This window comes from Heterocephalus glaber, unplaced genomic scaffold (assembly GCF_053883595.1).
Source record: "Heterocephalus glaber isolate CG9 unplaced genomic scaffold, H.glaber_assembly_v1.0 deba00001662, whole genome shotgun sequence".
NCBI lineage: Eukaryota > Metazoa > Chordata > Mammalia > Rodentia > Bathyergidae > Heterocephalus > Heterocephalus glaber.
The window spans coordinates 4,611,210-4,638,249 of record NW_028258403.1 but is presented as its reverse complement, the minus strand read 5'-3'; the positions used below and the strand labels follow the sequence as shown (position 1 = coordinate 4,638,249).

At 53.4% G+C, this 27,040-nt stretch overlaps 2 protein-coding genes across 2 annotated transcripts in view; one reads left to right on the top strand and one right to left on the bottom strand.

The window, feature by feature from the left end:
- Positions 1-21,837, top strand: part of LOC101707554 (myosin-6) — a 23,173-nt gene extending 1,336 nt beyond the window's left edge. The window contains exons 3-38 of the mRNA XM_087197172.1: positions 459-602; positions 832-988; positions 1,083-1,110; positions 1,350-1,461; positions 1,691-1,783; positions 2,610-2,673; positions 2,844-2,942; positions 3,399-3,502; positions 3,598-3,736; positions 4,192-4,460; positions 4,764-4,934; positions 6,040-6,349; positions 7,005-7,075; positions 7,548-7,635; positions 7,725-7,842; positions 7,997-8,120; positions 8,385-8,521; positions 9,690-9,945; positions 10,102-10,344; positions 10,502-10,678; positions 10,973-11,118; positions 11,381-11,471; positions 13,629-14,018; positions 14,599-14,725; positions 14,806-14,924; positions 15,349-15,545; positions 16,029-16,212; positions 16,351-16,516; positions 16,618-16,742; positions 17,709-18,017; positions 18,302-18,505; positions 18,627-18,752; positions 18,917-19,192; positions 20,456-20,551; positions 21,267-21,401; positions 21,754-21,837. Coding sequence (XP_087053298.1) covers positions 459-602; positions 832-988; positions 1,083-1,110; positions 1,350-1,461; positions 1,691-1,783; positions 2,610-2,673; positions 2,844-2,942; positions 3,399-3,502; positions 3,598-3,736; positions 4,192-4,460; positions 4,764-4,934; positions 6,040-6,349; positions 7,005-7,075; positions 7,548-7,635; positions 7,725-7,842; positions 7,997-8,120; positions 8,385-8,521; positions 9,690-9,945; positions 10,102-10,344; positions 10,502-10,678; positions 10,973-11,118; positions 11,381-11,471; positions 13,629-14,018; positions 14,599-14,725; positions 14,806-14,924; positions 15,349-15,545; positions 16,029-16,212; positions 16,351-16,516; positions 16,618-16,742; positions 17,709-18,017; positions 18,302-18,505; positions 18,627-18,752; positions 18,917-19,192; positions 20,456-20,551; positions 21,267-21,401; positions 21,754-21,777 — 5,619 coding nt within the window. The 3' untranslated portion in view covers positions 21,778-21,837. The remainder of the gene's footprint in view (positions 1-458; positions 603-831; positions 989-1,082; positions 1,111-1,349; positions 1,462-1,690; positions 1,784-2,609; positions 2,674-2,843; positions 2,943-3,398; positions 3,503-3,597; positions 3,737-4,191; positions 4,461-4,763; positions 4,935-6,039; positions 6,350-7,004; positions 7,076-7,547; positions 7,636-7,724; positions 7,843-7,996; positions 8,121-8,384; positions 8,522-9,689; positions 9,946-10,101; positions 10,345-10,501; positions 10,679-10,972; positions 11,119-11,380; positions 11,472-13,628; positions 14,019-14,598; positions 14,726-14,805; positions 14,925-15,348; positions 15,546-16,028; positions 16,213-16,350; positions 16,517-16,617; positions 16,743-17,708; positions 18,018-18,301; positions 18,506-18,626; positions 18,753-18,916; positions 19,193-20,455; positions 20,552-21,266; positions 21,402-21,753) is intronic.
- Positions 9,131-27,040, bottom strand: Cmtm5 (CKLF like MARVEL transmembrane domain containing 5). Its single transcript, XM_004864160.4, has 5 exons — positions 26,514-27,040; positions 25,366-25,518; positions 24,803-24,895; positions 24,441-24,525; positions 9,131-24,349 (listed from the first exon to the last, which is right to left on the bottom strand). Exons 1-5 carry the CDS (start codon positions 26,637-26,639, stop codon positions 24,336-24,338), a joined length of 471 nt encoding a protein of 156 aa, XP_004864217.1. The 5' UTR covers positions 26,640-27,040; the 3' UTR covers positions 9,131-24,335.

Sequence of the window (27,040 nt, the reverse complement as noted above, 5' to 3'; positions counted from 1 at the left end):
TGACTGGTGCTGATCAAACCACACCAACACTGACTGATGAGGAGTGCAGGGCCAAGGCACTGACACCCCAGAGCACTGCCACAGGAGGTGGCTTCAAGGTCAGGGTGAGGTGTGCACGATGCTGAGAGCTGTGGGTACCCAGGTTTGCCCTAGATACTGGAACACAGGGGCTGGGAGGTGACCATCATTGGACAGTGCCTGGAGAGCTGGCATGATAAAGGGACTCTATGCTAGTCTCTAGGGTTGGAGAGAATGTGCAGGAAAATCAGCCAAGGACTGTCCTGGGCAAGCTGTGGGGTTAAGGGCTGAGCACTGGCTAGCAAAGAGCTAGGGAGCAAGGCTGAGTCCACGATGTGGCATTGGGAAGAGGGAAGAGGGCAGGGCTGGCAAGTGAGGGCTGACAAGGCTTCTGGTGACAATGTGGTCATCCCATCCTACCACTCATGCTCCCTCTCTAGACGGTGACGGTGAAAGAGGACCAGGTGATGCAGCAGAACCCACCCAAGTTCGACAAGATCGAGGACATGGCCATGCTGACCTTCCTGCACGAGCCCGCAGTGCTGTACAACCTCAAGGAGCGCTACGCGGCCTGGATGATCTATGTGAGTGATGGCTGCATCCTGCAGGGACACCCTCCCTCCTGGATGGAGGCCTAGGTAGTCCAGGGGGACTCTCCTAAAAAGACAGGGTAGGGATTGTCCCACCTGCTCCCCCGTCCACTGCTGGCCAGCTGCAGAGAGGGAGGAGCTAGCTAGAGCGACCTGGCTGCCACCACTGCCCGGCCTGGGCTCTCCTCACCGATCTCATGCCTTACCCTGTCTCCTGACCCAGACCTACTCAGGCCTCTTCTGCGTCACTGTCAACCCCTACAAGTGGCTGCCAGTGTACAACGCCGAGGTGGTGGCCGCCTACCGGGGCAAGAAGAGGAGCGAGGCCCCGCCCCACATCTTCTCCATCTCCGACAACGCCTATCAGTACATGCTGACGGGTGAGCCCGGCACCCCAGCCTGTGCCCCTCCATCCCACCACCCACCTGGGCCCGCGGCCCTCACCCCACTGCCTCTCCTCTTCCTCTTTTCCAGATCGGGAGAACCAGTCCATCCTCATCACGTGAGCAAGCACCATCTACCCACAGGGGCTTGGGGTGGGGTCCTCCAGGCTGACTGCAGGAGGAGAGGTTTCGGGCTGTGATTGCAGAGAGCATGGGTGCTGGGCTCTATTTGAAGGTCAAGCCTCACACAGTACTGGGCTCCAGGGGCCCAGACAGGGAAGCGAAGAGTGTGGGGCACTAGGTTGTGTACAGACAGCAGCAGCAATCACAGGTTCTGACTGATGTTTGTTGACTCCAGAGGAGAATCTGGAGCAGGGAAGACTGTGAATACAAAGCGTGTCATCCAATACTTCGCCAGCATTGCAGCCATAGGTGACCGTGGCAAGAAGGACAATCCCAATGCAAACAAGGTGCCATGGGGCCCACAGGTGCAGCAGCGAAGGGATTGGGGGCAGAGTCAGCACAGTGTGAAAGACCCTGCCAACAAAGGACGCGCACTCTGAGGTCGGAGGCCCTTTGGAGCCACAGACCCACTGGCTATTCATCCAGCCCCAGCATACTCCCCAGGGCCCAACCAGCCTCCCACCACAGCCAGGAGGTGGGCAGAGGATGAGCCCCACGCTCCTGCTCCATTCACAGGGCACCCTGGAGGACCAGATCATCCAGGCCAACCCCGCCCTGGAGGCCTTCGGCAACGCCAAGACCGTGCGGAATGACAACTCCTCCCGCTTTGTGAGTGACCCTTGACTACGGGCAAGGGCCCTTCACAAGAAAAGGGGGTGCTGTTGAGACAACAGCCAGCAGACTCAGTTGACTGCATTGTGTCTGTTCTGGGGTACCAGCAAGCACTGGCGCGTACACACTCGCACATACAGACTCACTCCACCCCTCCTGACCCATCCTGGCTCCCTGAGTCCTGAGAACCTCACAAAAGAAGCCCAGGGTCAGTACAGCTGTCCATACCCAAGTAACAGAGCTGATTTGGGTCATATTTTAGATTTTTTTGTGTGTTTGTTTTGTTTTGTTTTGGGGGGTTTTTTTTGGTACCCCAGATGGAACTCGGGTCCTTGTGCTTGCAAGGCAGGTGGCGGAACCACTAAGCTAAATCCCCCACCCCCATATTTTAGATTTCTCTTCTGAATATTTTCAAAGCTCTTCTGCAGTAGACTGGGAAAAGAGCACAGGCTTTGGAGCCAAAGCCCAGACTTCCTGTGTGCTCAGCAAGATCCACACCCTTGAGCCCCAGTCCCCTCACCTGTGAGGCAGAGCCGCAGTAGGTGCAGAGCACCAGCAAGATCACGTGAGATAGCACTAGAGGCACAAACAGGAGCCATCCACACATGCGGATCCCTGGGCCCCTGTTTCTACGCAGACCCCTGGTGGGATGTAGGGATAGGCATCCTTCTCCGTTTCACGGATACTGAACTGAGACACCAAGTAGGTTATTTACATTCCAGAGCCATCCAGGGCTTTCTGGGTTCAGTGGAGGTCCAAGATTTCATTCTGTCCCTTTCATTCTGTCCATTCAGTTCCTTTACTCTGTCCCATCTACACACAGGGGAAATTCATCAGGATCCACTTTGGAGCCACTGGAAAGCTGGCTTCTGCAGACATAGAGACCTGTGAGTGCCAGGGAGCCTGTTCATCCCCTGGGTCCTCCTCCTTTGCCTCCTGCCCCAGCTGCGGCCAATCTCCTCATTCCTTCTATCATCTTTCAAGGTATATATGCCACCTGTTTGCTGGCTCTGCTCTCTTTCCTTCCTCACCTGTTCTCCTCCCCTCTCCCCACTAGATCTGCTGGAGAAGTCTCGGGTGATCTTCCAGCTAAAGGCTGAGAGGAACTACCATATCTTCTACCAGATCCTGTCCAACAAGAAGCCAGAGCTGCTGGGTGAGCCCAGCTTGGCCCCATTGCCTGCTGTCCTCCCCAGTGCCTGCCTGTGTGGGGGGCAGGTCCCCCGGGACTGGCCTACATCTCCTTTTGCCTCCCCAGAACACAATCATACACCTTGTTCCTCATCTCGCACCTTTCCACTTTTCCCTCGGCATATTTCTCCTGTTCCTGTTGCTCTTTCACTTCCCTGTACTTGCCACCTCTTCTCCTAGAGGGTCGTTCCCCCATCACCCTCCCTCTTCCTTTTCATCTGGACATTGGGTCTTCCCTTCCCAAGGGCCTCCTCTAAGCTTTTATTGCCTTTTGATTCTCTCCTGGTCCTTGCTGATTCTCCTTTTCTCTACTCACTCTCTGTCCTCTCCTCCTTTGTTCCCCCTCCATTCTCTGCTCCTCCATGTTCCCTGCCTTCTCCTCACCCCATGTTCCTGCCCTCCCCTTCCTTGCCTGCCAAAGACATGCTGCTGCTCACCAACAACCCCTACGACTACGCCTTCGTGTCTCAGGGAGAGGTGTCTGTGGCCTCCATCGATGATTCTGAGGAGCTCATGGCCACTGATGTGAGTGAGGAGCCTGGGGTGGCAATGGGAAGAGTCCTGAAAGCTCCCCGGCGGCCACTATCTAGCCATCCTTTGTTTTCCGTGCTCTGTCCCAGAGTGCCTTTGACGTGCTGGGCTTCACACAAGAGGAGAAGGCCGGTGTCTACAAGCTGACAGGTGCCATCATGCACTATGGGAACATGAAGTTCAAGCAGAAGCAGCGAGAGGAGCAGGCAGAGCCAGATGGCACCGAAGGTGAACGGGGCAGGCAGGAAGGGCCGAGAAGGCCCAAAGGGCTGGCTGGGTGGGAAGGACCTGCTGGCCCACGTTGCTGGAGACAGGCACTGGGAACTGGGTCTTCCATGTTGCATCCAAAGGTTCTTTCAACAATTATTAGAAAATAGGTTGACAACAGGATTGTTTGGATCACAATAGAGAAACTGGAAGGAAATCAGGGGAAATATGAGAAGCAGATGTTCAGAGAGCAGGCCTTTTCTAGGGGCAGCTCGAACCCTGGCAGGCCTCTGGCCACTTACCTTCTCCAGATGGGGGTAGTTAGAAGGGTAGGATGAGGGATAAGGAGGGACAGGAACATGGGTGAGATGAGCAGCCAGGGAGTCCTCCCACAATCACAGCTGCACTAACCAGAAGTGAGCTGGGGTAAGGAACAAGGGTCACCAAAAGCACTGTGTCCTTTCCTTCTCTACCAGATGCCGACAAGTCTGCCTACCTCATGGGGCTGAACTCTGCTGACCTGCTCAAGGGGCTGTGCCACCCTCGGGTGAAAGTGGGCAACGAGTATGTCACCAAAGGACAGAGCGTTCAGCAGGTGTACTACTCCATTGGCGCACTGGGCAAGGCAGTGTATGAGAAGATGTTCAATTGGATGGTGACACGCATCAATGCCACCCTGGAGACAAAGCAGCCACGTCAGTACTTCATAGGGGTCCTCGACATCGCTGGCTTCGAGATCTTCGATGTGAGTCCAGAGCCCTGGGAGTAGGGATGATCACTCGCTCACTCACTCGCGTGATCTCAGTCACTGTGCAGGGCCAGCTGTGGGCCAGGCTGGGAAGGCAGTGGGGATCCTGCAGCGCCATGGCAGCCATCGTCCCTGTCCTCAGGGGAACCCCATCGCCCCACCCCAACCGCACTCCCCTAACCTGACCTGGAGGGGACCAGCCACTCCCCTGCTGGGCTCAGCCAGGACATGTGGTGGGCTGACCCCACTGGCCCCCAGACAGCCTCCACCTGACCGGCTGCCACCCTCACCCCTCTGCAGTTCAACAGCTTTGAGCAGCTCTGCATCAACTTCACCAATGAGAAGCTGCAGCAGTTTTTCAACCACCACATGTTCGTGCTAGAGCAGGAGGAGTACAAGAAGGAGGGCATTGAGTGGGAGTTCATTGACTTTGGCATGGACCTGCAGGCCTGCATTGACCTCATCGAGAAGGTGCCGCCCATTCCCCTGCTGTGTCTCCTCCTCTTCCATCCCAGACAGAATAGCAGCCCCATTTGTTCTGCAGCCAAGAAACTAGAGTCCCCAGAATCTCAAGCCCCTTTCTAGGCCCAGCTCCCACCTGCTGTGAAGCTGTGGTCCTCTCTTACACAGAACCTTGGATCTTGTCTTCCTCTATGGTGGTGATCTCCCAGTGTCTTAAAAGTGAAGAGTGTACAAGGAGAGAACTCTTGGTCCCTCTACTCTCCATAAGAAGCATCAATCATGGAAAGATCTAGGCTGAAACTAGAAATATTTGACATCCCATCCTCCTCTTGTTCACTGAGTAATAAGCCAGCCTCCAGTCCTCAGGAGAGAGAAGAGAGCAGGTTGGGGCCCCCTTGTGCCAGTCCTGATTGCTCTTTTTGTGCCTTTGCTTTTGGCTAAAATACACCAGAGCCCTAAATATTTATCCCACACCCAACCAGTCACTATCTTCAGAAATTAAGAGCTTGCTACAAGCTTTGGCTCATTATCTGGAGATTCTTAACCAGGCTTCTCATCTTTCAGAGGCCTCAGAATCCCTTAAAACTGTATGTGTGCATGTGTTTTTCTAGAAGGACAATCTTTGGCTTAACCAAATTCTCAAGAGAATCTCTCCTCCAAGAAAAGCCAAGAAATGCATTTTCTGAAGGACAAAGAGTCGTTCACAACCCGGACCCTCTAACAAACCTTGAAGAGTTGCTACCAGTGTCTAGTGACAGGGATCTGGCCTGGCCTACAATTTGTTCCTCTGACACACATCTGTTCCCAGCCTGGTGCCCTGGGAAAAAGGTGCTGTGTTGTGAGGCATTGCAGGCTGTGAGGTGTGATTAAGAGTACACAGCTCTTTGATGGGCCTTCCGGGGCAGAAAATGATTGTGTAGGCCAGATCTGAATGTAGTTGAATTCAAGTAAATTCCAGAAATATTGGTTTCCTATCCTGTGGTGATGGGTACTGGCACAGGCTCCTTTTGACCCAGCAATACCTGGCGGTAGTCTTTTCTCTGTCGGGGGTGGGACTCTGGAAGCCTGGGAGAGCACTCAGTGATTCTCTTTCCACATCCCATCTTCACCTCAGCCCATGGGCATCATGTCCATCCTGGAGGAGGAGTGCATGTTCCCCAAGGCCACTGACATGACCTTCAAGGCCAAGCTCTATGACAACCACCTGGGCAAGTCCAACAACTTTCAGAAGCCACGCAACATCAAGGGGAAACAGGAGGCCCACTTCTCCCTGATCCACTATGCAGGCACCGTGGACTACAACATCCTGGGCTGGCTAGAAAAGAACAAAGACCCGCTCAATGAAACAGTGGTGGGCCTGTACCAGAAGTCTTCCCTCAAGCTCATGGCCACACTCTTCTCCTCCTATGCTTCCGCCGATACTGGTAAGGGGGAAGCCCCTGAGCTGGATCAGGGAACTTCTGTAGGTGCAGGATCCAGAGGCAGGCAGGGGGAGCCTGTGAGTCAGGAGAGCCCACTGCTGGCCATCTATACCTCCTCCCTGCAGTACCTCCCATTTTCTACCTTGCATTATGGATATGGATGCACATGTCTGTTTCTTCAAGACTGTGAGCAACAGGGGGTCAGCAAAGGTAGCACATTCGTCACCGTCACCTGCCCACCATAGAGCCATGTATGCAGGACTTTTCAATACACATTCAGACAATCACTGAACAAATGGCAGGAAAAAATGAGCCTCCAGTTCAGAGGAAGAAGAGAAGTAGTGTGGACTGAAATGAGGAGGAAGTATAAGGAGAAAAGTAGAAAGAGGGACGACATAAGAATGAAGGATAGGGCTAAAAAGAAGAACAAAGAGTCACCGATATTATTTCAATACCTACTGGAGAGCTGCTTTACATACTTAGTCCCATCCGATCTGCTTTCCAGCTTTTAGTGGCAGTTACTTTCATCCTCTGGAAAGCTGAGCCTTGGAGAATAGCTGGTGGAAACCCCACAGCTACTGAGTACCAGAGTCTTGCCCCTACCCCAGGACTCCTCGGTATTCAAGCTCATGTTCATCTTTCCTTCTCTTGTTATTAGGGGACAGTGGTAAAGCCAAAGGAGGCAAGAAAAAAGGCTCATCCTTCCAGACAGTGTCTGCTCTCCACCGGGTAAGGATGGTCAGAGATTCCATATCTGTGGTGGGTAAGCCTAGAGCCACCCTATCCTGATGCTCTGAATCTAGAGGCAAAAGAAGCTAGAGCTATGTGGTCACTTTGGTGTTAAAATTCTACACAAGGTCAGGCATGGTAGCCCATGTTTGTAATCCCACCACTTGGGAGGCTGAGGAAGGAGGATCACCAGGAGTTTGAGGCCTGCCTGGGCTACATAGTGACACCCTGTCTCAAGAGAGAAAGAAAGAAAGAAAGAAAGAAAGAAAGAAAGAAAGAAAGAAAGAAAGAAAGAAAGAAAGAAAGAAGAAGAAAGAAAGAAAATTCTACACAAGTGTGAACTCACATAATAAATTATGTTAACCCTCTGTCCCTTTGATGGTTCTGGCGACAGGGTGTCTGGGTCCCAGGGCTAAGGAACCCAAGGGAAGGTCCTTGTGGCTACTAACTCCTTATCTTCATCCATCTCCAGGAAAATCTGAATAAGCTGATGACCAACCTGAGGACTACCCACCCTCACTTTGTGCGCTGCATCATACCCAATGAACGGAAGGCTCCAGGTGGACCACAGGGAAGCCTTTAGTCTGGGAGGGGGTGCACGGTATCCATTTACCCTGAGACTGACCCTGTCCCTTCCCCTTCCCCACAGGGGTGATGGACAATCCCCTGGTGATGCACCAGCTGCGTTGCAACGGCGTGCTGGAGGGTATCCGCATCTGCAGGAAGGGCTTCCCCAACCGCATCCTCTACGGGGACTTCCGGCAGAGGTGGGCACAGGGCACTGCAGAGCTCAGGGACATGGGCAGCTCAGGGAGCTTGGGCTGTCGCATGTCGGGGTGGGAGTCACAGGTGGCCCTGGAGTTCTGAAGGCAGAGCAGACCCTGGCAGAACTGGAATGACTCTGGGCACTTCCCTCCCCAGGTATCGTATTCTGAACCCAGCGGCCATTCCCGAGGGGCAGTTCATTGACAGCAGGAAGGGGGCAGAAAAGCTGCTAGGCTCCCTGGATATTGACCACAACCAGTACAAGTTTGGCCACACCAAGGTGAATCTTGAGCCCAACTGGATGGGTACAGGACAGATGTCCCTGTTGCATGAAGCAGATGGAAGATGTGGAAGCAGCCCCCTGATTCCTTCCCAACCCAAGGACTGCAAAGCAGGCTGCATTGCTCCCTTGTGTTCTGTATTTGTTCTAGAATGCATGGGATTGGGTTCGCTGGGAGCTCACTCAGACTTCTCCTACCTGCTTCCTCTGTCCTGGATACCTCTCTCTGAGGCTGAGAACCCTGGTTCTACTCCTTGCCCACAGGTGTTCTTCAAGGCAGGGCTTCTGGGGCTGTTGGAGGAGATGCGAGATGAGCGGCTAAGTCGCATCATCACGCGCATCCAGGCACAGTCCAGGGGCCAGCTCATGCGCATCGAGTTCAAGAAGATTGTGGAACGCAGGTGAGGAAAGAAGGAAAGGAAAGGCACCTGAAATGTCAGAGAATTGCTAGACAGTGTGGGTCAGAAGATCTGGACTCAGATCCTGGCTCTACCACTTATTAGCTTGCCTTGGCAAGTTACTTTTCCACTCTGCACCTAAGTTTGAATTATCTAAAAACACTCCACTTTAAAACACTAGATTGACAAAAATTAAGAAGTCTGACCTACCATTGACAGGTGTATAAATTAGTGCAACCTCTTTGGAAGACAATTTATCATCGTCCTTTAAAGCTGAACAGTCCCATGTGGCCACACCTGAATGCAATTCCACCCTCACAGAAACTCCTATACTTGTATTCAGGAGACAAGAGAGTCTTCATAACAGCATTGCCATAATAGTAGGGATCTGGAAACAACCTGAATCTCCATTCAGGGGGAATGGTTTTACAACCATTTGGTGGAATACTATAGAGCAAAGAGAAGTAGTGAACTACATACTACATGGCATATGTTTGAACCTTCAGTGCATATTGTTGAATGAACAAAAGCAAGTCTTAATTCCAGCACTCTGGGAAGGTGAGGCAGGTAAATCACAAGCTCAAGTCCAGCCTGAACAACTCAACGACTTAGTGAAACCCTGTCTCAAAATAAAAAATAAAAAAGCTGAGGGATGTAGCTCAGAGCCTTGGATTCAAACCCTAGTACTAAACAATGTCTCAGAAGGATATGTAGAGTGTGAGATAATCATTAATGGCTGGAAATGCTTTAACTCTTGCTGGTGGTGGATTCGTGGACAGTCACTTTCATGCTTCATAATGTGTATATGAGAGATATTCTTAAAGATAAAAACCTATACAATTTGAACATATTTGATGTTCTCATCAGAATAGAAACATTGAACAAAGTAGACACTTTATAAGTAGTAGCTTCCATTACTACTACTCTTCCAGTAGAGAAGATATAAACTACGCTTTTGTTGAACTGATCTACATTTTTATGGAGCAACTCCATGTTTGGTGCAGTGCTACTTGGTTGGGAGTGCATGCATGCAACGAGGGCTACAAGACAGGACTCCTGCCTCTGGTGTGTACAAACTTGCTAGATGGGAACGGAGCCATGTACAGTTGGTCCCACAACTGGGAAATCGTCTTTCATAGGGTCCCTCCCGGCCTCCCCATTTCTTTGTCAGGGATGCCCTGCTGATAATCCAGTGGAACATTCGGGCCTTCATGGGTGTCAAGAATTGGCCATGGATGAAGCTCTACTTCAAGATCAAGCCACTGCTGAAGAGTGCTGAGACAGAGAAGGAGATGGCCACCATGAAGGAGGAGTTCGGGCGCATCAAAGAGGCGCTGGAGAAGTCCGAGGCTCGCCGCAAGGAGCTGGAGGAAAAGATGGTTTCGCTGCTGCAGGAGAAGAACGATTTGCAGCTCCAAGTGCAGGCGGTGAGGCTGTGTGATAATCTCTTCATCTCTCCCTTTTTGCATCCTAGATTAGAGCACATCCCTTACCAGGGTCGGGAGTCTAGAAACGCCAGCTCTTAAGACTCTGCATCTCTCCTCTCTTTAACCACCAGCTTCTTCCCTTTCCTCTTCTCCCAGGAACAAGACAACCTCAATGACGCAGAGGAGCGCTGCGACCAGCTGATCAAGAACAAGATCCAGCTGGAGGCCAAGGTGAAGGAGATGAACGAGAGGCTGGAGGACGAGGAGGAGATGAATGCCGAGCTCACTGCCAAGAAGCGAAAGCTGGAAGACGAGTGCTCAGAGCTCAAGAGGGACATTGATGACCTGGAGCTGACACTGGCCAAGGTGGAGAAGGAGAAGCACGCAACAGAGAACAAGGTGAGGGCAGCTCCCTCTGGCCCCAGCCCAGCTCTCCACAGATTCTCAGACCAGAGTGTGGTCCTGGTCCTTGGCATGGAGGGCCCTGAAGATGGCCCCGAAGACGTCCCCAGTTGTTGGTCTTTGGTTCTGAAGGAGTGGGGGTTTTGGTGGGCAGGTGAAGAACCTGACAGAGGAGATGGCTGGGCTGGATGAGATCATTGCCAAGCTGACCAAGGAGAAGAAAGCTCTGCAAGAAGCCCACCAGCAGGCCCTGGATGACCTTCAGGCTGAGGAGGACAAGGTCAACACCCTGACCAAGGCGAAGGTCAAGCTGGAGCAGCAGGTGGATGATGTGAGTAGTAAGAACCATGCTCTATCTCTCTCAGATCCAGATTTTGCCATCAACCAATGGTCAAGGAGTTCTTGATCCTTATAATTAACTTCTATGGCTCCTGGTGCTTTTTTCCTCCTCTCTCCCCTCACAGTAGTTCCTCACTAGGCTACGTTTCTAAATGTTTGTGCTTGCAGGATATCTCTGCTGGTTTGATTTCCAATCCCATTGAACTCCAAGTTTAAGAGCAAGCAGAAGAATATGAACTGTGGATTTCAGATTTTCTAGATTTTGTTTATTTTCTCTCTCCACCAGCTGGAGGGATCCCTGGAGCAGGAGAAGAAGGTGCGCATGGACCTGGAGCGGGCAAAGCGGAAGCTGGAGGGTGACCTGAAGCTGACCCAGGAGAGCATCATGGACCTAGAGAATGACAAGCAGCAGCTGGAAGAAAAGCTCAAGAAGTATGCAACTGCAGCAGCCATGAAGGCCTAAAGGAAGTGTTTGGCCCGAGCACATGGTGCGGCACTTCCACTGGCTGGGGTTGCCCTGGGCTCACACACTGGGAATTCTGAGGGCCAGCACAGGCCTCCCCCTTCACTCCGGGCCAGAAGGGAGGGAGCTGGCATTTGAGACAAGAGAAGAGAATGGGCCCAGAGGAAGGAGGACTGTCGGTAGCATTGCTCCCGACAGAGGACCACCAGTCGCTACCCTCTTCTTCTCTAGGAAGGAGTTTGACATTAATCAGCAGAACAGTAAGATTGAGGATGAGCAGGCGCTGGCTCTTCAGCTGCAGAAGAAACTGAAGGAGAACCAGGTGATGTTCTTCTTGGTGCAGCTAAGGGGACACCTGATGCCCTGAGGCTGTAGGAGCTGCTTAGGATTCTAGACAATATCTAGAACTTCAGGCATCCCCAGAGCCCCAACCATCCCTGACTTCCAGGCAGCACTAGCCTTGCCCTAGTCTTCTTGAGCAAGAATGTACCAGTGGAGCAAAGCTATTTTAGGGGAGAATCGTACCTGTTAAAAGGATTTCTCTTTCTGAAACATGCTCTGGCTCATGGACTTTCTGCTCTGGTAGGAGTGGTAGGACCCGATTCTCCTCTCCCTCTACCCTTCCTTCAGTACTTCTCCCCACTGCACAGGAGTGAGAAGGGCCTTCATGGAATACCTTCCTGTGGGTTGTTGGCTTCATCCTCTTCCCAGTACTAACTCCAGCTACTAACACAGGCTGAGTCCCCACAGATGCTCCTGATATGCAGTTGGCTCTTACCACCTCAAGCAAGTCACTTACCCTCCCTGATCCTCAGATTCTCTTCTCATCCATAACAGGGGACAATACCTCTCTTACAGCACCAGAGGAGATAAAGTACTGTATATGAAACCACTTTGTCAACTAGGAAATCCTACTTAAATATCATTTTAATACAGCCTAGGTTAAAGTCAGCCAGCCACAAACAAGAAGGGTATTCTTTTGTCTCCTCTATTTCTCCCATCCCTTGGTGGGAGGAGAGTAAAGGAACGCCCTTGGCCAGATGGGGTGTGTGCAACTGTAGTCCCAGGTCTTTGGGAGGCTGATGCCGGAGGACCACTTGAGCCCAGGATCACAACTAGCCTTAGGCAACTCAGTGAGACCCCCATCTCAAAAAAATCCATAATGTACCCCAAACTAATGTGCTTTTAATTGTGGGTTTTCCTGGAAAACCAGTAAACCAGGTACAACCTCCATTTTATAGCTGCAGAAACTGCATGGTCGGCTCTGGACATAGTGGAAACAGGTGCTCAACTACTAGAGATAGGACCTGTCCTCTCACTTTCTGGGCAGACTATGGCTAGTAGGAAGAGGTCTTCCCTCAGCTCACAGGACCCGTGGTTCAGGCTGCAAGTAACATATGGACTCAATTCCACTCCTCTGGGCCACTCAAGCATTAGCCTGCCTTCACATGTTATTTATGTTCCCATCTTCTTGGGTGCTCCTTTTGGGTATTAGCCAATATGCTGACCTGTTCCCCATGTTCTCCTGTTCTGGGTCTCAGCAACTTTTTTGGTTTCTTGGACCCAAACAAGAGTGTGTTTATCTTCACCACATCTTGGCAATGAGCTAGGGCTCCTCCCTGTTTCGGCAAAACTCCCACCTTCTCCAACCTGAGAGTGGAGATGTAGGTCCTTTCTTCCAGTCCTGAAGTTCAGTAAAGCTGAAGGAGCTTACTGCAGTCCCTTAAAGCTGTCCATTATCCCAGATGAAGGGAATTCCACCAAGCCTCCCCTTTGTTCCTGGCAAGCCAAACAACAGATCAAAATGGTAGATGAAATCTTCTCAAAATTGAGTCATTTCCAAGGCTAAGGCCAGAAAAACAGGATGGGGCATAACGAAGAAAAGGTGACCTTTGCTGGCCTGGATGAGAACCCAAAATAAGTAAATCCTGAACGGTGAAGAATATGGTCGATTAGACTTCATGGTTAACAAAGAAAATTACTATAGTATTTGATTTTTTAGGCATATTGTGAGTATTTGTGAAAATACAAGCACTTACTTTCTTGTGGTCGGTTAGCAGAACAGGGTCAAGCAAATTTGTGGACTCTGAGATCACAATCTCAGCAGAGCTCAGGATGCCCCTCTGCACAGATTCTCAGGACTCGGGGCTGTGGATGCTCAGGCTAAGTCTACAGTTGCCCTCAGGAAACTCTCGATGGTTTGGTTTTAACCAAATTCCTATCCATGGCCAGTGCATTATAGGGTATTTAGCAGCATCCCCGGCCTCTCCCCAGTAGATGCCAGTAGCACCCTCACCACCAAGCCATGCCAATTTAAAAGGTCCCCAGACAGTCAACTGCACCCTGGGGCACAACACTGCCTCTATTTGAGAACCGCTGCTTGATAGGGATTGAAGTACTTGGGAGCCTTTAAAGCCCTGGGGCGGGGGCTCCCACGGAGGGTCCCGGGGCGCGCCTGAGGCCCTGTATCCCGGCCCAGGCGCGCATCGAGGAGCTGGAGGAGGAGCTGGAGGCAGAGCGCACCGCCCGCGCCAAGGTGGAGAAGCTGCGCTCAGACCTGTCCCGGGAGCTGGAGGAGATCAGCGAGAGGCTCGAGGAGGCCGGCGGGGCCACGTCCGTGCAGATCGAGATGAACAAGAAACGCGAGGCCGAGTTCCAGAAGATGAGGCGCGACCTGGAGGAGGCCACGCTGCAGCACGAGGCCACGGCGGCGGCGCTGCGCAAGAAGCACGCGGACAGCGTGGCCGAGCTCAGCGAGCAGATCGACAACCTGCAGCGGGTGAAGCAGAAGCTGGAGAAGGAGAAGAGCGAGTTTAAGCTGGAGCTGGACGATGTCACCTCCAACATGGAGCAGATCATCAAGGCCAAGGTGAGCCCTCCCAGCCTCTCTGCACCTTCTTCTTCCTCACAGCTGTGCCTTCCTCCTTTCTTCTCCATCCTCTATCTTGTCTTTCTCACTCCCTTCCTCCCTTGGGTCTTCTCTGCTCTCTACCCTGCCCCTCTCTGGTGCCACCCACATCTGACTTCTAGCCTTTCTCCCTCCTTTAATTCAGGTCCCCTTGCTGGGCATAGTGGCACACGCCTGCAATACTAGCACTTGGGAGGCTGAGGCAGGAGGATGGCTGTGCGTTCCAGGCCAGCCTGGGCTACATAGCGAGACTTTGTCTCAAAAAACAAAAAACAGGGCCAGGGATTTAGCTCAGTGGTTCCGCCGCCTGCTTTGCAAGCAAAAGGTCCCGAGTTCGATCCCCAGTACAAAAAAAAATTCAGATCCCTTCTTCAGAGTGAGGCCCTCTTCCCCCACACACAATGCCTGGGTCACCCTCCTGTATTCTATGTCCTCTCTACCTTGACCCTCTGTTCCTTCCTCTGTCTGGGGGACCCGGTCACTCTCTGTCCACTACAGCCCTTTCCACACTCACCTTTCCTGTGTCCCCTACTCCCTGAAGGCAAACCTGGAGAAGGTGTCTCGGACGCTGGAGGACCAGGCCAATGAGTACCGCATGAAGCTGGACGAGGCCCAGCGCACCCTCAATGACTTCACCACCCAGCGAGCCAAAATGCAGACCGAGAATGGTGAGTGCTCCTGCACTGGCCCCAGGTAGGACATTAGCTGCCCCCTTCCCTGGCCCACAAACCCTTTATTCTGCCTGCAGGTGAGTTGACCCGGCAACTGGAAGAAAAGGAGGCGCTGATCTCACAGCTGACCAGAGGCAAGCTGTCCTACAACCAGCAGCTGGAGGACGTCAAGAGGCAGCTGGAGGAGGAGGGCAAGGTGAGGCCCAATGGAGCCAGTGGAACAGGTTTGATGGAAGCTCTGGGCAATGAACCACAACTCCAGAAATAGACTGGAGGCTCTGTAATGCAAAGGCCTCCAGTCAAGGTTCTGTCCCCCAACTAGGCAACAGCCAGTAACTGAATGACCGAACGCTTCTTATTTGTAAGGGAATGGGGTAGGCAAGCCAAGAAACCATTCAAAGACATTGAGATTTCACCTCAGCACACAAGCTGAATGAGGCTGGGGCTGGATTGAAGTGAACAGATAGAAGGATCTAGAGAATGGGGCAAGAAGGAAGCCAGACGTGGTGATGCACACCTGTGGTCCCAGACACTAGAGAGACTGAAGCGGGAGGATCACTTGAGTTTGAGAACCAGGGACACGGATTTCCTCCCACCTCCTGGTGCTCGCCTCTCCCCAGGCCAAGAACGCCCTGGCCCATGCACTGCAGTCGGCCCGGCATGACTGTGACCTGCTGCGGGAGCAGTATGAGGAGGAGATGGAGGCCAAGGCCGAGCTGCAGCGTGTGCTGTCCAAGGCCAACTCGGAGGTGGCCCAGTGGAGGACCAAGTATGAGACGGACGCCATCCAGCGCACTGAAGAGCTGGAGGAGGCCAAGTGAGCTCTGCGTGGTTCCCACCCTGATTCTCAGAGAGGCAGGAGCAAGAGGATCAGGGTGGGGACAGTCAGAGTGGATATAGGAAAAAGGTTTGGGGTGGGAGAGACATAAGGATGGGCAACAGAGCTGCTGGAGAGAAAGCCTGGATCCTGCAATCTATAAACCCTGGCTGGCCCCAACCCACTTCCTGTGACGGGCGAGCTTTTGGCCCGGGTTATACCTGATGCTCACGTATAAGACGAGCAAAAAGCTTGTTGGTCAGAGGAGCACTCGTCGTTCAGCCTAGGGTGGGAATGAGAGGTTGTGCTGCCCAGATGCACTGTGTGTAGGGAGGTAGCAGCCTTGGCTCCCTCTGGAGGCTGAGGTTCCATTACCCTAGGAACGGTGGAAAGGGGCTGGGTCTTCAATGGCAGTACAGGGGAGGAAGTGTCCCAAAGCCCCACTGTTCCCAAGTAGACTGACACACACATTCCCCTGGGCAGGAAGAAGCTGGCCCAGCGGCTACAGGATGCTGAGGAGGCCGTGGAGGCCGTCAACGCCAAGTGCTCATCGCTGGAGAAGACCAAGCACCGGCTGCAGAATGAGATCGAGGACCTGATGGTGGACGTGGAGCGCTCCAATGCCGCCGCCGCGGCCCTGGACAAGAAGCAGAGGAACTTCGACAAGGTGGGCAGTGTGCGGGGATGGCAGCCAGCATGTGAGGCAGAGGCACTAGGAGGCCAGAGCCGCACTCCTGGCAGGCAGGGGAGGAGGGCTGAGCCCAGGTGAGGGCCTGGGCTACACAGTGAGCTGTGTCCCCTGCAGATCCTGGCCGAGTGGAAGCAGAAGTATGAGGAGTCGAAGTCAGAGCTGGAGTCGTCCCAGAAGGAGGCCCGCTCCCTGAGCACCGAGCTGTTCAAGCTCAAGAATGCATATGAGGAGTCCCTGGAGCACCTGGAGACCTTCAAGCGGGAGAACAAGAACCTGCAGGGTGCGCTGCCCCAGGGGCTGGGGGGCCAGAGGGGTCATGTCCCCATGGTGGGGGCCAGAAGTGATTCAGACGTTTGAGCTTTCTTGCTCTCTGACCCCCAGAGGAGATCTCAGACCTGACTGAGCAGCTGGGGGAAGGAGGAAAGAACGTGCATGAGCTGGAGAAGATCCGAAAGCAGCTGGAGGTGGAGAAGCTGGAGCTGCAGGCGGCGCTAGAGGAGGCCGAGGTGAGAGCCTGGATCTCTCCACCTGCTCCCCAGCACACGCTGCTGTCTCCACCTCACCTTCACCTGGGAGCGCCCCTGAACCAGGGCAGAACCTGTTGGCTCCTGCTCTGGGTATAAGGTCATCCACTCTCCACTCCTGATGACAACCTCCAAAGCAGACTCTGCCCAAGGAAAAGGTCACAGTCTCATTTCAGGCCAGAAGATTTTGTTTCTTGCCAGGTTTCCTGAAGCCGTTACCCAGACAGTGAGGCGGGACATGGGCTCCACTGGGCTCCTCTTGGGCAAAGTCCTTAACCTCTCTGTGCCTCAGCATCCTTAACTGTAAGATGGAAATAGTGTACATACCTCACAAGATTGTGTTCACAATTAAATGAGGTTACACACTCAAACATTTAATATATGTTAGTTATTGTTACTGTGCATTTTTAAGAAACTGGAAATAGCTCCAAGGCTGGGCATAGAGGTACATACCTGTAATACCAGCACTCTGGGAGCCTGAGGCAGGAGTATGGCAAGTTTTAGCCCAGCCTGGGAAACTTACTGAGATGCTGTCTCAAAAAATAAAATGTAGCTCAGTGTGAAGGCCCTGGGTTCAATCCCAAGTTTGGAAAATAAAAAATGATGAGTGACTAGGGAAGCAAAGAACAAAGAGGGTTTTGGATTTGTGGATATAGAAATCTCTCCCTTTTCTGTGATTTTTTTAGGTGGGTCAGGAATTTCTCCCATGTTAGTACCAAGGATCTGGTAATGGGGAGTCCAAACTCCTTCACAGAGGAAGCCTCAGGAGTCAGGAAGCCCAGGGAATGTAGCACTCCCTCCCCCACAGCAACCTGGGGTGCAGGGCCACCCTCCCCATCTCTTCGTACTCTTCTCCAGGCCTCAGTCCTGGCTGATGCCTGCAGCCTCTTGGCCTCCCTCTCCCACTCTGCCCTGGCCCTGACTGTCTTCCTCCACCACCACCCCTAGGCCTCCCTGGAGCATGAGGAGGGCAAGATCCTCCGCGCTCAGCTAGAGTTCAGCCAAGTTAAGGCAGAGATCGAGCGGAAGCTGGCAGAGAAGGATGAGGAGATGGAGCAGGCCAAGCGCAACCACCTGCGGGTGGTGGACTCGCTGCAGACCTCGCTGGATGCAGAGACACGCAGCCGCAATGAGGCGCTGCGGGTGAAGAAGAAGATGGAGGGCGACCTCAATGAGATGGAGATCCAGCTCAGCCAGGCCAACAGAACAGCATCAGAAGGCCAGAAGCACCTGAAAATCGCCCAAGCGCATCTGAAAGTAACAGGAGTTGGGGCTCTCAGAAGGGGGGCGAGTCAGAGCAAACGGGTGCCCAAGGGAATGGTGAAGGCCAGAAGAGTCTTGGGACAACAAATATGAGAAAGTGGGAGCCATGTACCTCTTCAATTTGAAAGCTTGACAGTGTGCCCTGACTAGAGAATAGATGAGGGATGACAGGTGTCCTCCAGGTGACAAGAGATTGATGAATGTGGGACACGTCAGACCCCACTGAGGGTGCAGGGAGTATGAGGTTCAGGCCTCTCCCCATCACGTATTCCCCTCAGGACACCCAGATCCAGCTGGATGACGCAGTCCGGGCCAACGATGACCTGAAGGAGAACATCGCCATCGTGGAGCGGCGCAACACACTGCTGCTGGCTGAGCTGGAGGAGCTGCGCGCCGTGGTGGAGCAGACAGAGAGGTCTCGGAAGCTGGCTGAGCAGGAGCTGATCGAGACCAGTGAGCGGGTGCAGCTGCTGCACTCCCAGGTGGGCAGTGCCCCTTTGTGCACATTGGAGGGAGCTCAGGCCAGCAGAACTCAGCAAGTAAGGGTGGGAGCTGCTCAGGGATGCTCAGTGCCTCTCCTCTGTGCCTACTCTCCACCCCTAGAACACCAGCCTCATCAACCAGAAGAAGAAGATGGATGCAGACCTGTCCCAACTCCAGACTGAAGTCGAGGAGGCCGTGCAAGAGTGCAGGAACGCTGAGGAGAAGGCCAAGAAAGCCATCACGGATGTGAGTCTCCCTCTTCCCGCCTTCCCTCCAGACACAAAGGCAGGCCTCGTCCAGGCCAGGCCACTGTGCTGCTGTGACCGTGTGACTCTGCAGTTCCCTCCTCAGGAGGGAAGAGGCCCACCCGGGCCCAGACTCAGGACCTTCATCCTGTCTCCTGTGCACAGGCCGCCATGATGGCAGAGGAGCTGAAGAAGGAGCAGGACACGAGCGCCCACCTGGAGCGCATGAAGAAGAACATGGAGCAGACCATTAAGGACCTGCAGCACCGGCTGGACGAGGCCGAGCAGATTGCCCTCAAGGGTGGCAAGAAGCAGCTGCAGAAGCTGGAGGCCCGGGTGCGGGAGCTGGAGAACGAGCTGGAGGCTGAGCAGAAGCGCAACGCGGAATCAGTCAAGGGCATGAGGAAGAGTGAGCGGCGCATCAAGGAGCTCACCTACCAGGTGCGGGTGGAGGCATTGGGAGTAAACATGGCAGCAGTTTCTCCAGCTCCACTTCCTGGCACACACAGGGCCCCTGATGAGCCACCTTCCAGGAATACCAAGCACGCCTCCTGTCTTTAAGATGCTGTCAGTAGATTCATTTCCTTTCACGTTCTCTGAGGTCACTTCAGCTTGAGTCCATAAATTTTTGTAGCAAAGAAGAATCTACTTCTACTTCCTGAAATCTCATTTACCAACATTTCCTCAGATTTTTAATAACTCAAAGTGCTACCATGAAGGCTTCAAAACAGTCCAAAGAATCTTTTACCTTCTACCATCCTGACAGGGAAGGAGGTCATGTGGTTTAGGAACAAATGTCAGGTGATGGAAAGAGACTTGTCAATCTTCCATGGAAGCTCTGAGACAAGTAAGAGAATACCTAGTAAAAGATCTCAGAATATTCTATTATCTCTATCTCCCAAGTCAGTTTTTGCCCCTGACCTGTTATTTTCTTTTTTTTTTTTTTTTTTTTTTTTGGTACCAGGGATCGAACTCGGGTCCTTGTGCTTGCATAGCAGGCATCGAAACCACTGAGCTAAATCCCCAGCCCTTGACCTGCTATTTTCACAATGTCCTGGGAAGGAAAAACTGAGGAGACAGAAGTGTTGCTCCATTTGACAGGTGGACACCAGAGGCACAGGAAAGAGACTACAGGTGTAGAAGCAAAACTTGGCATGAGCACAATAGAAATGGTGTCCTAGCACTTAGGATAATATGGAGATAGGAACAATCAAGTGACCTGGAAACCAGTGATCCTGGTACCTGAACTCTGGCCCAGTACAGTGAATTAGAATATTGGGCTATGGTAGATTAGAATAATCTGAGCAATGATAATGCCCCCCCCTTCTTTCTGCCTTCTCATTAGTACTCTTCTGGTCACCTCGTGTTGCTCCAGGTGGGAGCTCTATCCAGAAAACTGAGGCTGGAACAGATCATGTGCCTCTGTATGACCATGTCATGGAATTCCCTTTGGTCCTGAGATCCTCCCTCCATCTCCAGCTTTAGAACCTCGCTGCTTTGTGCATTCCTGACTGAGAGACCTGCCTTGTCCCTTTCACCTGCAAGTGGCATCAGAGATAGAATCTTCCTCACCACCTCCTTGACCTGGGCCGCTGGAAGGAGTTGCAACTGAGGCCTCAGGAGAACAGTGGCATAGAGTGAGGAGGGAAAAGGAATTGTACTTGCTCCTCCCCAAAACTGTCTTCTCTCACCCACCTCCCCCAGACCGAGGAGGACAAGAAGAACCTGCTGCGGCTGCAGGACCTGGTGGACAAGCTGCAGCTGAAGGTCAAGGCCTACAAGCGCCAGGCTGAGGAGGCGGTGAGTTTGTGGTTTTCCTCCCCGTCATCAGCACTCCTACTATGTGAGAGCCGATGAATATCTGCCACAGCAGGACCTGGACAAAGCTCTGTGCTAATCTTTTAACTCTCTAAAAGCATTTATTTTATGTGTCCAGTATGCTCAGAAGTGTGTCAGGCAATCTGAGTTCACAGAAGCAATGCTGCATCTGCCCCTGCACCTGCCTGCCTCAGCTTATACTCCATACACCTTAAATCCAAGAGAAGGTGGTGGAGATGTGATGTGAGACAGGGGCAGATGGCGCTGAAGGTAGGAAAGTGGCTGTGGAGCTGGAATCAGGCCAGGAAGGGGATCTGACTCGGCGCAAGGCAGTAAGAAGATATCTGGGCAGGCAGGAAAATGTGGACTTGAGGTGGGATGAGCACACCTATGCAGGAAAGCGAGGGTCAACCAGCATCTAGCCAAGCCACGATTGGAACAGATACAGGGAAGCAGAAGGGTGGGGGGGTCACACCAGCCTGCATGCTATTTGTCCTGAGCTGTGAGTAGCCCTGAAGGATTCTGAGTGCTGGACAAGTTTGAGGAAGGTGCCAAGCCAGGGGCAGGAGTCCCTTGGGAAGGAACAGGAACATGGCTGAGGAGTGTGTGGTCCGGGGCAGAGCGAGTGGTTCGGGCTGAGAGACTGGAAATATCCGCTCCCCGTGGCCCCTCTGACCCACCCCCCCTCTGCCCACAGGAGGAGCAGGCCAACACCAACCTGTCCAAGTTCCGCAAGGTGCAGCATGAGCTTGATGAGGCGGAGGAGCGGGCAGACATTGCCGAGTCCCAAGTCAACAAGCTGCGGGCCAAGAGCCGCGACATTGGCACCAAGGTGGGTCCCTTCCCTGGGCTTCAGCAGTCACCCCCACATCGGCATGCCCTCTGACGTGTGTCCCTCAGAGTAGCTACGGCTCACACTATACGAGGACAGCCCTGAGGGTCCCGCAGTACTCAATCCTGGAAATCCACCCTCCTGCTCACAGCAGCTCCCTCAGACTGGAACCTCTGCAGAAAGCCCCAGCCCTGTCCTCTAGGCTTCAAGCACCCCTACCATGGGGCCCCAAGATCCCTGAAGCTAACCTCTCCCTTTCTAAGGGCCTCTCCTAAGCTTAGGCCCCTGCAAGCCCCAGGGATTCTTCCCTATGCCCTCTTGTCCGCTCTCACACCTCTTATTCCTCTCCCAGCAAAAAATGCACGATGAAGAGTGACAGTGTCTACAGAACCTCGCTGTGGCTAATGCACAATAAACACAAGTGCCTGACCCTGCACACCTGCATCCTTTGTCCTTTCCATCAGACCTTCATCCTGGAGCAGGACGGTTGGTGGCCCAAGAGGACAGTGGCTCCAGCCACTATATCCAAGCTGAGGGGGCCAAAACATCCCACATCTACAGAGGAGGAAACCAAGCCCAGACAAGGTGTCCTGCTAACAGCACAAGTCCCAGCCCTGCCTAGTCACCCACACAGGGCAAGGGAGGGAAACATTTCCAAAGTGGAGGAAATAAAGGCAGAACAGGGTGAGGCAATTACAGACATTGAGAGTCAGAACTTTGGTGCCGAAGCTGAAACTACCCTTCACCTCCCACACTTCTGAGGCTACAGGGGTTGTAGTTGTCCTAAAACATCGTTCTTTTCAGAAAGATCTTCCCACTGATGCCAGGCCAGGTTCAGGGCTGGCGGGGATGGAGGTGCAGAGAAAGGATGTGGAAAAGGTCCTATCCAGTCAGCCCCTTGGAAGTAACCCACAGGGAGCTCCTCTCTGTCATCCCCAGGGTCTGACCCCAGCTCTGTGGGTCAACACCTCACACAGTGGCATTCCCAGCACTCTGGGGCCAACTGATGCTCAGCCCAAATCAATATGCAGCGTGGGCACTGCTCATCTCATTTGGGCTCTCACACAGACAGGCAGCACAGGGGTGCGCACAGGTACACATACACTTCTACTGCATGCACTTCTGCTGTCTCTGGGCGCCCGGTGAGAATTGGCCACATAGCTGCTCAGGAGACCAAACCAGTCCTGATCACCTGCTCCAAGCAAATGCCTGGCTCTCCTGGGGTTTTTGGCAAGGCTCTCCAGACCACCTCCTCATTGTTTTACCTGGCACGCCTTTCCCAAATCCCCTTTAGATGGAGCTCTTCTGTCCCTCCTCTGAGGTGGTGCCCATCCTATCCCACCCTCCAAGTCAGTCAACCGGTCTTGAAAATGAACTATGCATCAAGCCTGAGAACTGTGAGCAGAGTTGAGAGAACCATGAAATCCAGTTGGTTCTGACCCTGGAGAGCCTGCCAGGAGAGGCTGCCCAGTCTGATGAGAAGCCAGGACACAAGGATGAGAACAGGAAACAGGAGGCAGGGAAAGTCCAAGAGAGGAGAGGTCACCACCAAAGGAGCAGAGCTCCACCACAGAGTTCAAGATCCAGGGTCCAGGCAAGGCTTGCAGGTGGGGCCTGCAACTGGAAGGAACACCTCAGAGGAAGAAGGACGATGCTTTAGGGCAGCAGCAAGTCAGCATAGATGGAGCCACTGATCTGGGCCATGCTGAGCTCCTCGGGCCAGGCAAGAAGTCCTGGCTGCTCTGGAGTGTCACAGACCAGGCAGGGCTGATTCCCAGGTTGTGGCAATGGTCGTTTCAAATGCCCTCAGAGCCAGGCTTTCCCTTTGCTTTTACCATGCAGAGCCCTACACTAGCTGGTCTCTCTCCCAAGCCATGAGGGCTCAGAGGCAGCCCTGCCAGTCACCTCTGAATCTTTAGTGCTAACACAGGGTCTGCACGGGAGAGAGGCTCACGAAACATGTGCTGAGCAACTTCAGGCTGGGAAAGTGGGTCGCTGGTGGAAGGAGCTGAAGATGAGGCTGAGCCATTGTATTCTGAGCCCCAGCGGGACTTAGTACAGTATTCACATCACCTGTTTAGCTCACAAGAGAGCTGGGTTGTAGCCGTAGCTGTGTCACAAATAAGGAAGTCACTTCCACTGAGCCCATTTTCTCTTACGTAGAATGAAAGCATCAAGGCAACTAATTTCTAAGTGCCTTTACAGGACCAGCACTTGGGGAATTCTCCCTCTGATGCCTACAACTGCCCTTTCCCCTACCACTTGCCAGCCAAGCCCTCTCCACACCACCAGGGGGAGCTCTACAGCTGCCCCAGACAAGGACCTCAGCTTGTGCCTCTAACAGGTGTGCACAGGTTAGGGGGGAGAGGGAGGGTCATACTTCTCCACATGGGAAAGCTACGCCTTTTCAGGCACAGAGGTCCAGGTGCCAGGCATATCACGCAGTGGGGTTGCATACAGCATTTTGAGAATTTCTCCCTCCTCAGACGCCTCAGGCTGTGGTGTAGAAGTTCAGCCTTGGAGGGTGTCTTCAGCTCTTCAGCCCTGCCACCACCACCTCAATGCTCAGAACTGGTCCTAGAGGGGTCCACATATTCCAGGCAACATTTCCACCAATGCTCCTTGACATTCCTGATCTGCCTAATGTCTGAGGGAGAAGACCCGCCAGTAGGATTTGAATCTTTTAATTTGGGAATTACTTGGAGCCCAGCTTCCTTCCCTCCTTCCTCCTCCCTCCTCCCTCCTCCCCTTCTCTGGTCAGAACCTCATCAGAGGCCAGATCTCACAGCACCAGGCTCCACAGATACATCCTCAGTGACTTCTCAGCCAGGTGTGGGGGACTGTGGGCTGGGTGTTCTGTGAATACAAGGAGCTGTGTCTGAGCTCTGTAGTCTCCTGTGTCCAACTGGGCTTCAGAGCCAGGTAGCTTCAGAGTCACTGCTGGTCTCCTGTGAAAATTGAGTTAGGCAGGGAAGCCGTGTCAGGCTGGGGTAGCTGGGGTGGGGTTGGGGGCTTCTCTCTCAGTGCACGGGCACTCACCCTCAGTGGGCCTGGACACCATTTCAGTCTGATATATCTTGAAGGCATCGTAGACAAAGACAGAAACCAGGATGATACCAAAAACCTGTGGGAGGAGGAGCAGAGATGGCACGGCAGAGGATTCGGGCCACTGAATTAAGGAAGAAAGGGTGGTAGACGGTATGGTATGAGGAGCAACCCAGACCCCAAGCACTGAACCCAGTGTCTTTGTTTGCTGGTTTTTGCCATACTGGGAATCAAGTCCAGGGCCTTGCCTGTGCTGGCCAAGCATGCAACACAGCTACATTCCCAGCCTGAAGCTTTGGCTTTGGATGCAGGAAGGGTGACAACACTGGCCAGAGGCCCTGAGGGGCTGAACTCACAAAAGCAGCAATGGCAGCTCCCTCCCGGGAGGTCACAGCAGCAAAGGAGACCACCAGGAAGATAATGATGGCACTGACACAGCGGAGGAAGTCCTGGAGAGCAGGAGGGTGATATCAGAAGGCAAGGGGCATCACTTTGAGGTTGGGATTCTGAATCCCTACATGAAGATGCCCCTGGACATATATAAAGCACTTTCAGGGGACAGAGCTCAACAGGCTGCCCAGGGAATGGCAGCAGGTGAATCCAGAGCAGCCAGGGACTAGGGTAAGGGCGGAGGACTGGCCCTGGCCAGCAGATGGAGCACACCAGCTGGCACAGCTGGGCAGAGCTAAGGGCTGATGAGTAGGAGAGAGAGCTAAGGATATATGGATGTTCTCATGCACAGGGACACTACAGCTATGAAACCAGTGTGGGCCAAAGCATAGTTCTGAGTTCAGGGTACAGTATAGGGCATAGCCCAGTGGGGCATGGATATGGAGAGAAGCTGGGAGAAAAAAGGAAAACTCAGTGAGTGAGGGAAAGGAAGAGACCAGGACGGAGTAAGGGAGGCAGTGTTGCTTACCAGGCAGGGCCAGTTAAGTCGATCGAAGCGCTGGTAGTACTGGGTGGCATAGAGGAAGAGGAAGGCAAGTGTAATGAAGAACTCCAGCAGTGCTGCGGCCATGTAGGCAGAAATGGAAGCCGTGAAGCAGATGAAGATGATGAAGGTCAGGGCCTGCAGGACCAAGAACGGGGAGCTGGCCAGGAAGCAGGCACACAGGCCAGGCCTTGACCTTCCTCTCCTCAAGACACAGCCCCCACCCCAGCTGGCATCCAATACCTGTCTGTGGTGGATCCTTGGACCTACCACCCTCTAGCCCCCAACCCCTGCCAGCCCAGGGATCTCAGGGACCCCAGAGGTTAGGCCATACCACACAGCTCCAGGGGCACTGGCCTATGGTGGTCCTGGGCCGGGATTTAGCTCAGTGGTTCCACTGCTTGCCTCCCAAGCGCAAGGTCCCGAGTTTGATCCCCGATACGAAAAAAAAAAGTGTGCCTCTGGTGGTCCACCAATGCAGTGTCCCCAGGAGCACCGAGTCTATATGTTGTGCCCACAGCAGCACTGCACCTCGGGAGTCACTCCCTGCTCCATAATGCTGTCCCCACCCTCAGACGCCTGGAACTCCACTGACAAAAACTGGAGCTCTGACTCCATGCCAAGAGAAAAGGCTCAGGAGGCAGGAGCTCCCCCGAAACGTAGTATGGCAGATAAGCAGAGGCTCAGATTTATGCTGTGATCTTGCTAAGTAACCAGGGCAGAGCTTTTCCTGAGAACAGATGCTCATGGGCAGCAGCCAAAGGGTAAAGCATGGCTGCAGGAAGTCTGCCCTTTTTGATAGTTGCACTTCGTGCCCAAGAAGTGGCTACTGCAGTGACTGAGAAGAGACCTCTGTCCCATCCCCATGTCTCACACTCCCTCCACATTGAAGAATGCTGTCCTCTGTCTAATTTCAGTCTGTCCTGCTACAACTGAAACCTGCTGCAGACACCTCCAGGTAGAGAGGCAGCAGGAAGGCCAAACGGGAGGCAAAGACACAGCTACGGCCGGAAGTATCCAGAAAGCTTGGGAAGGGGGTGCCAAGCAGTGAGCCTGGGGGACCAGAACAGAGCTGAGCGAAAGAGCTGGCCAGGGGAGGGATGGAGGCACCAGGATGGGGAGGCAGCTGTTACCAGCTCCGTTTCCAGCAGGATGCCTTTGAGGGAAGAGAGGAAGGTCTTGTCCATGGTGAAGCCGTGGAGCCCTGAAGCTGGCGCTTCTTCAGGGGGCCGGTCCCGGCGATCCCAAGCACTGAACATCTCTGTAGGGCCCACAGGCCACAGCCCCCTGCCGTGGCTACCAGCTCAGGAAGAGCAACAGAAAGTTCTCAGGATAGGAAAGCAGACAGGAGCGAGAAGGCGCTTCCAGAAACCTGACCGTGAAGCAGAAAGGCCTGCCTGCCTTCACCCAGCTGCCCAGAGTGTCTTTGCTATGTGGCCTGCACTGGCCCCTTGGAGAACAGGGGGAGGAGGGAGACAAGGTTAACCCTCCCCTTACTTGAGTCCAGCCCAGCCCTGGAGAAGGGGAGAAGGAAGGAAAAGAGGAGAGGGCAGGGGAAAAAAAATAACACCCAGGAGCTGGGAGGTGAGACGAGAGACAGGCAGGGATAGGAGCCTCTCCATGGCCCAAGCCTGAAGAAGTTTGTGACCCCCTCCCATAA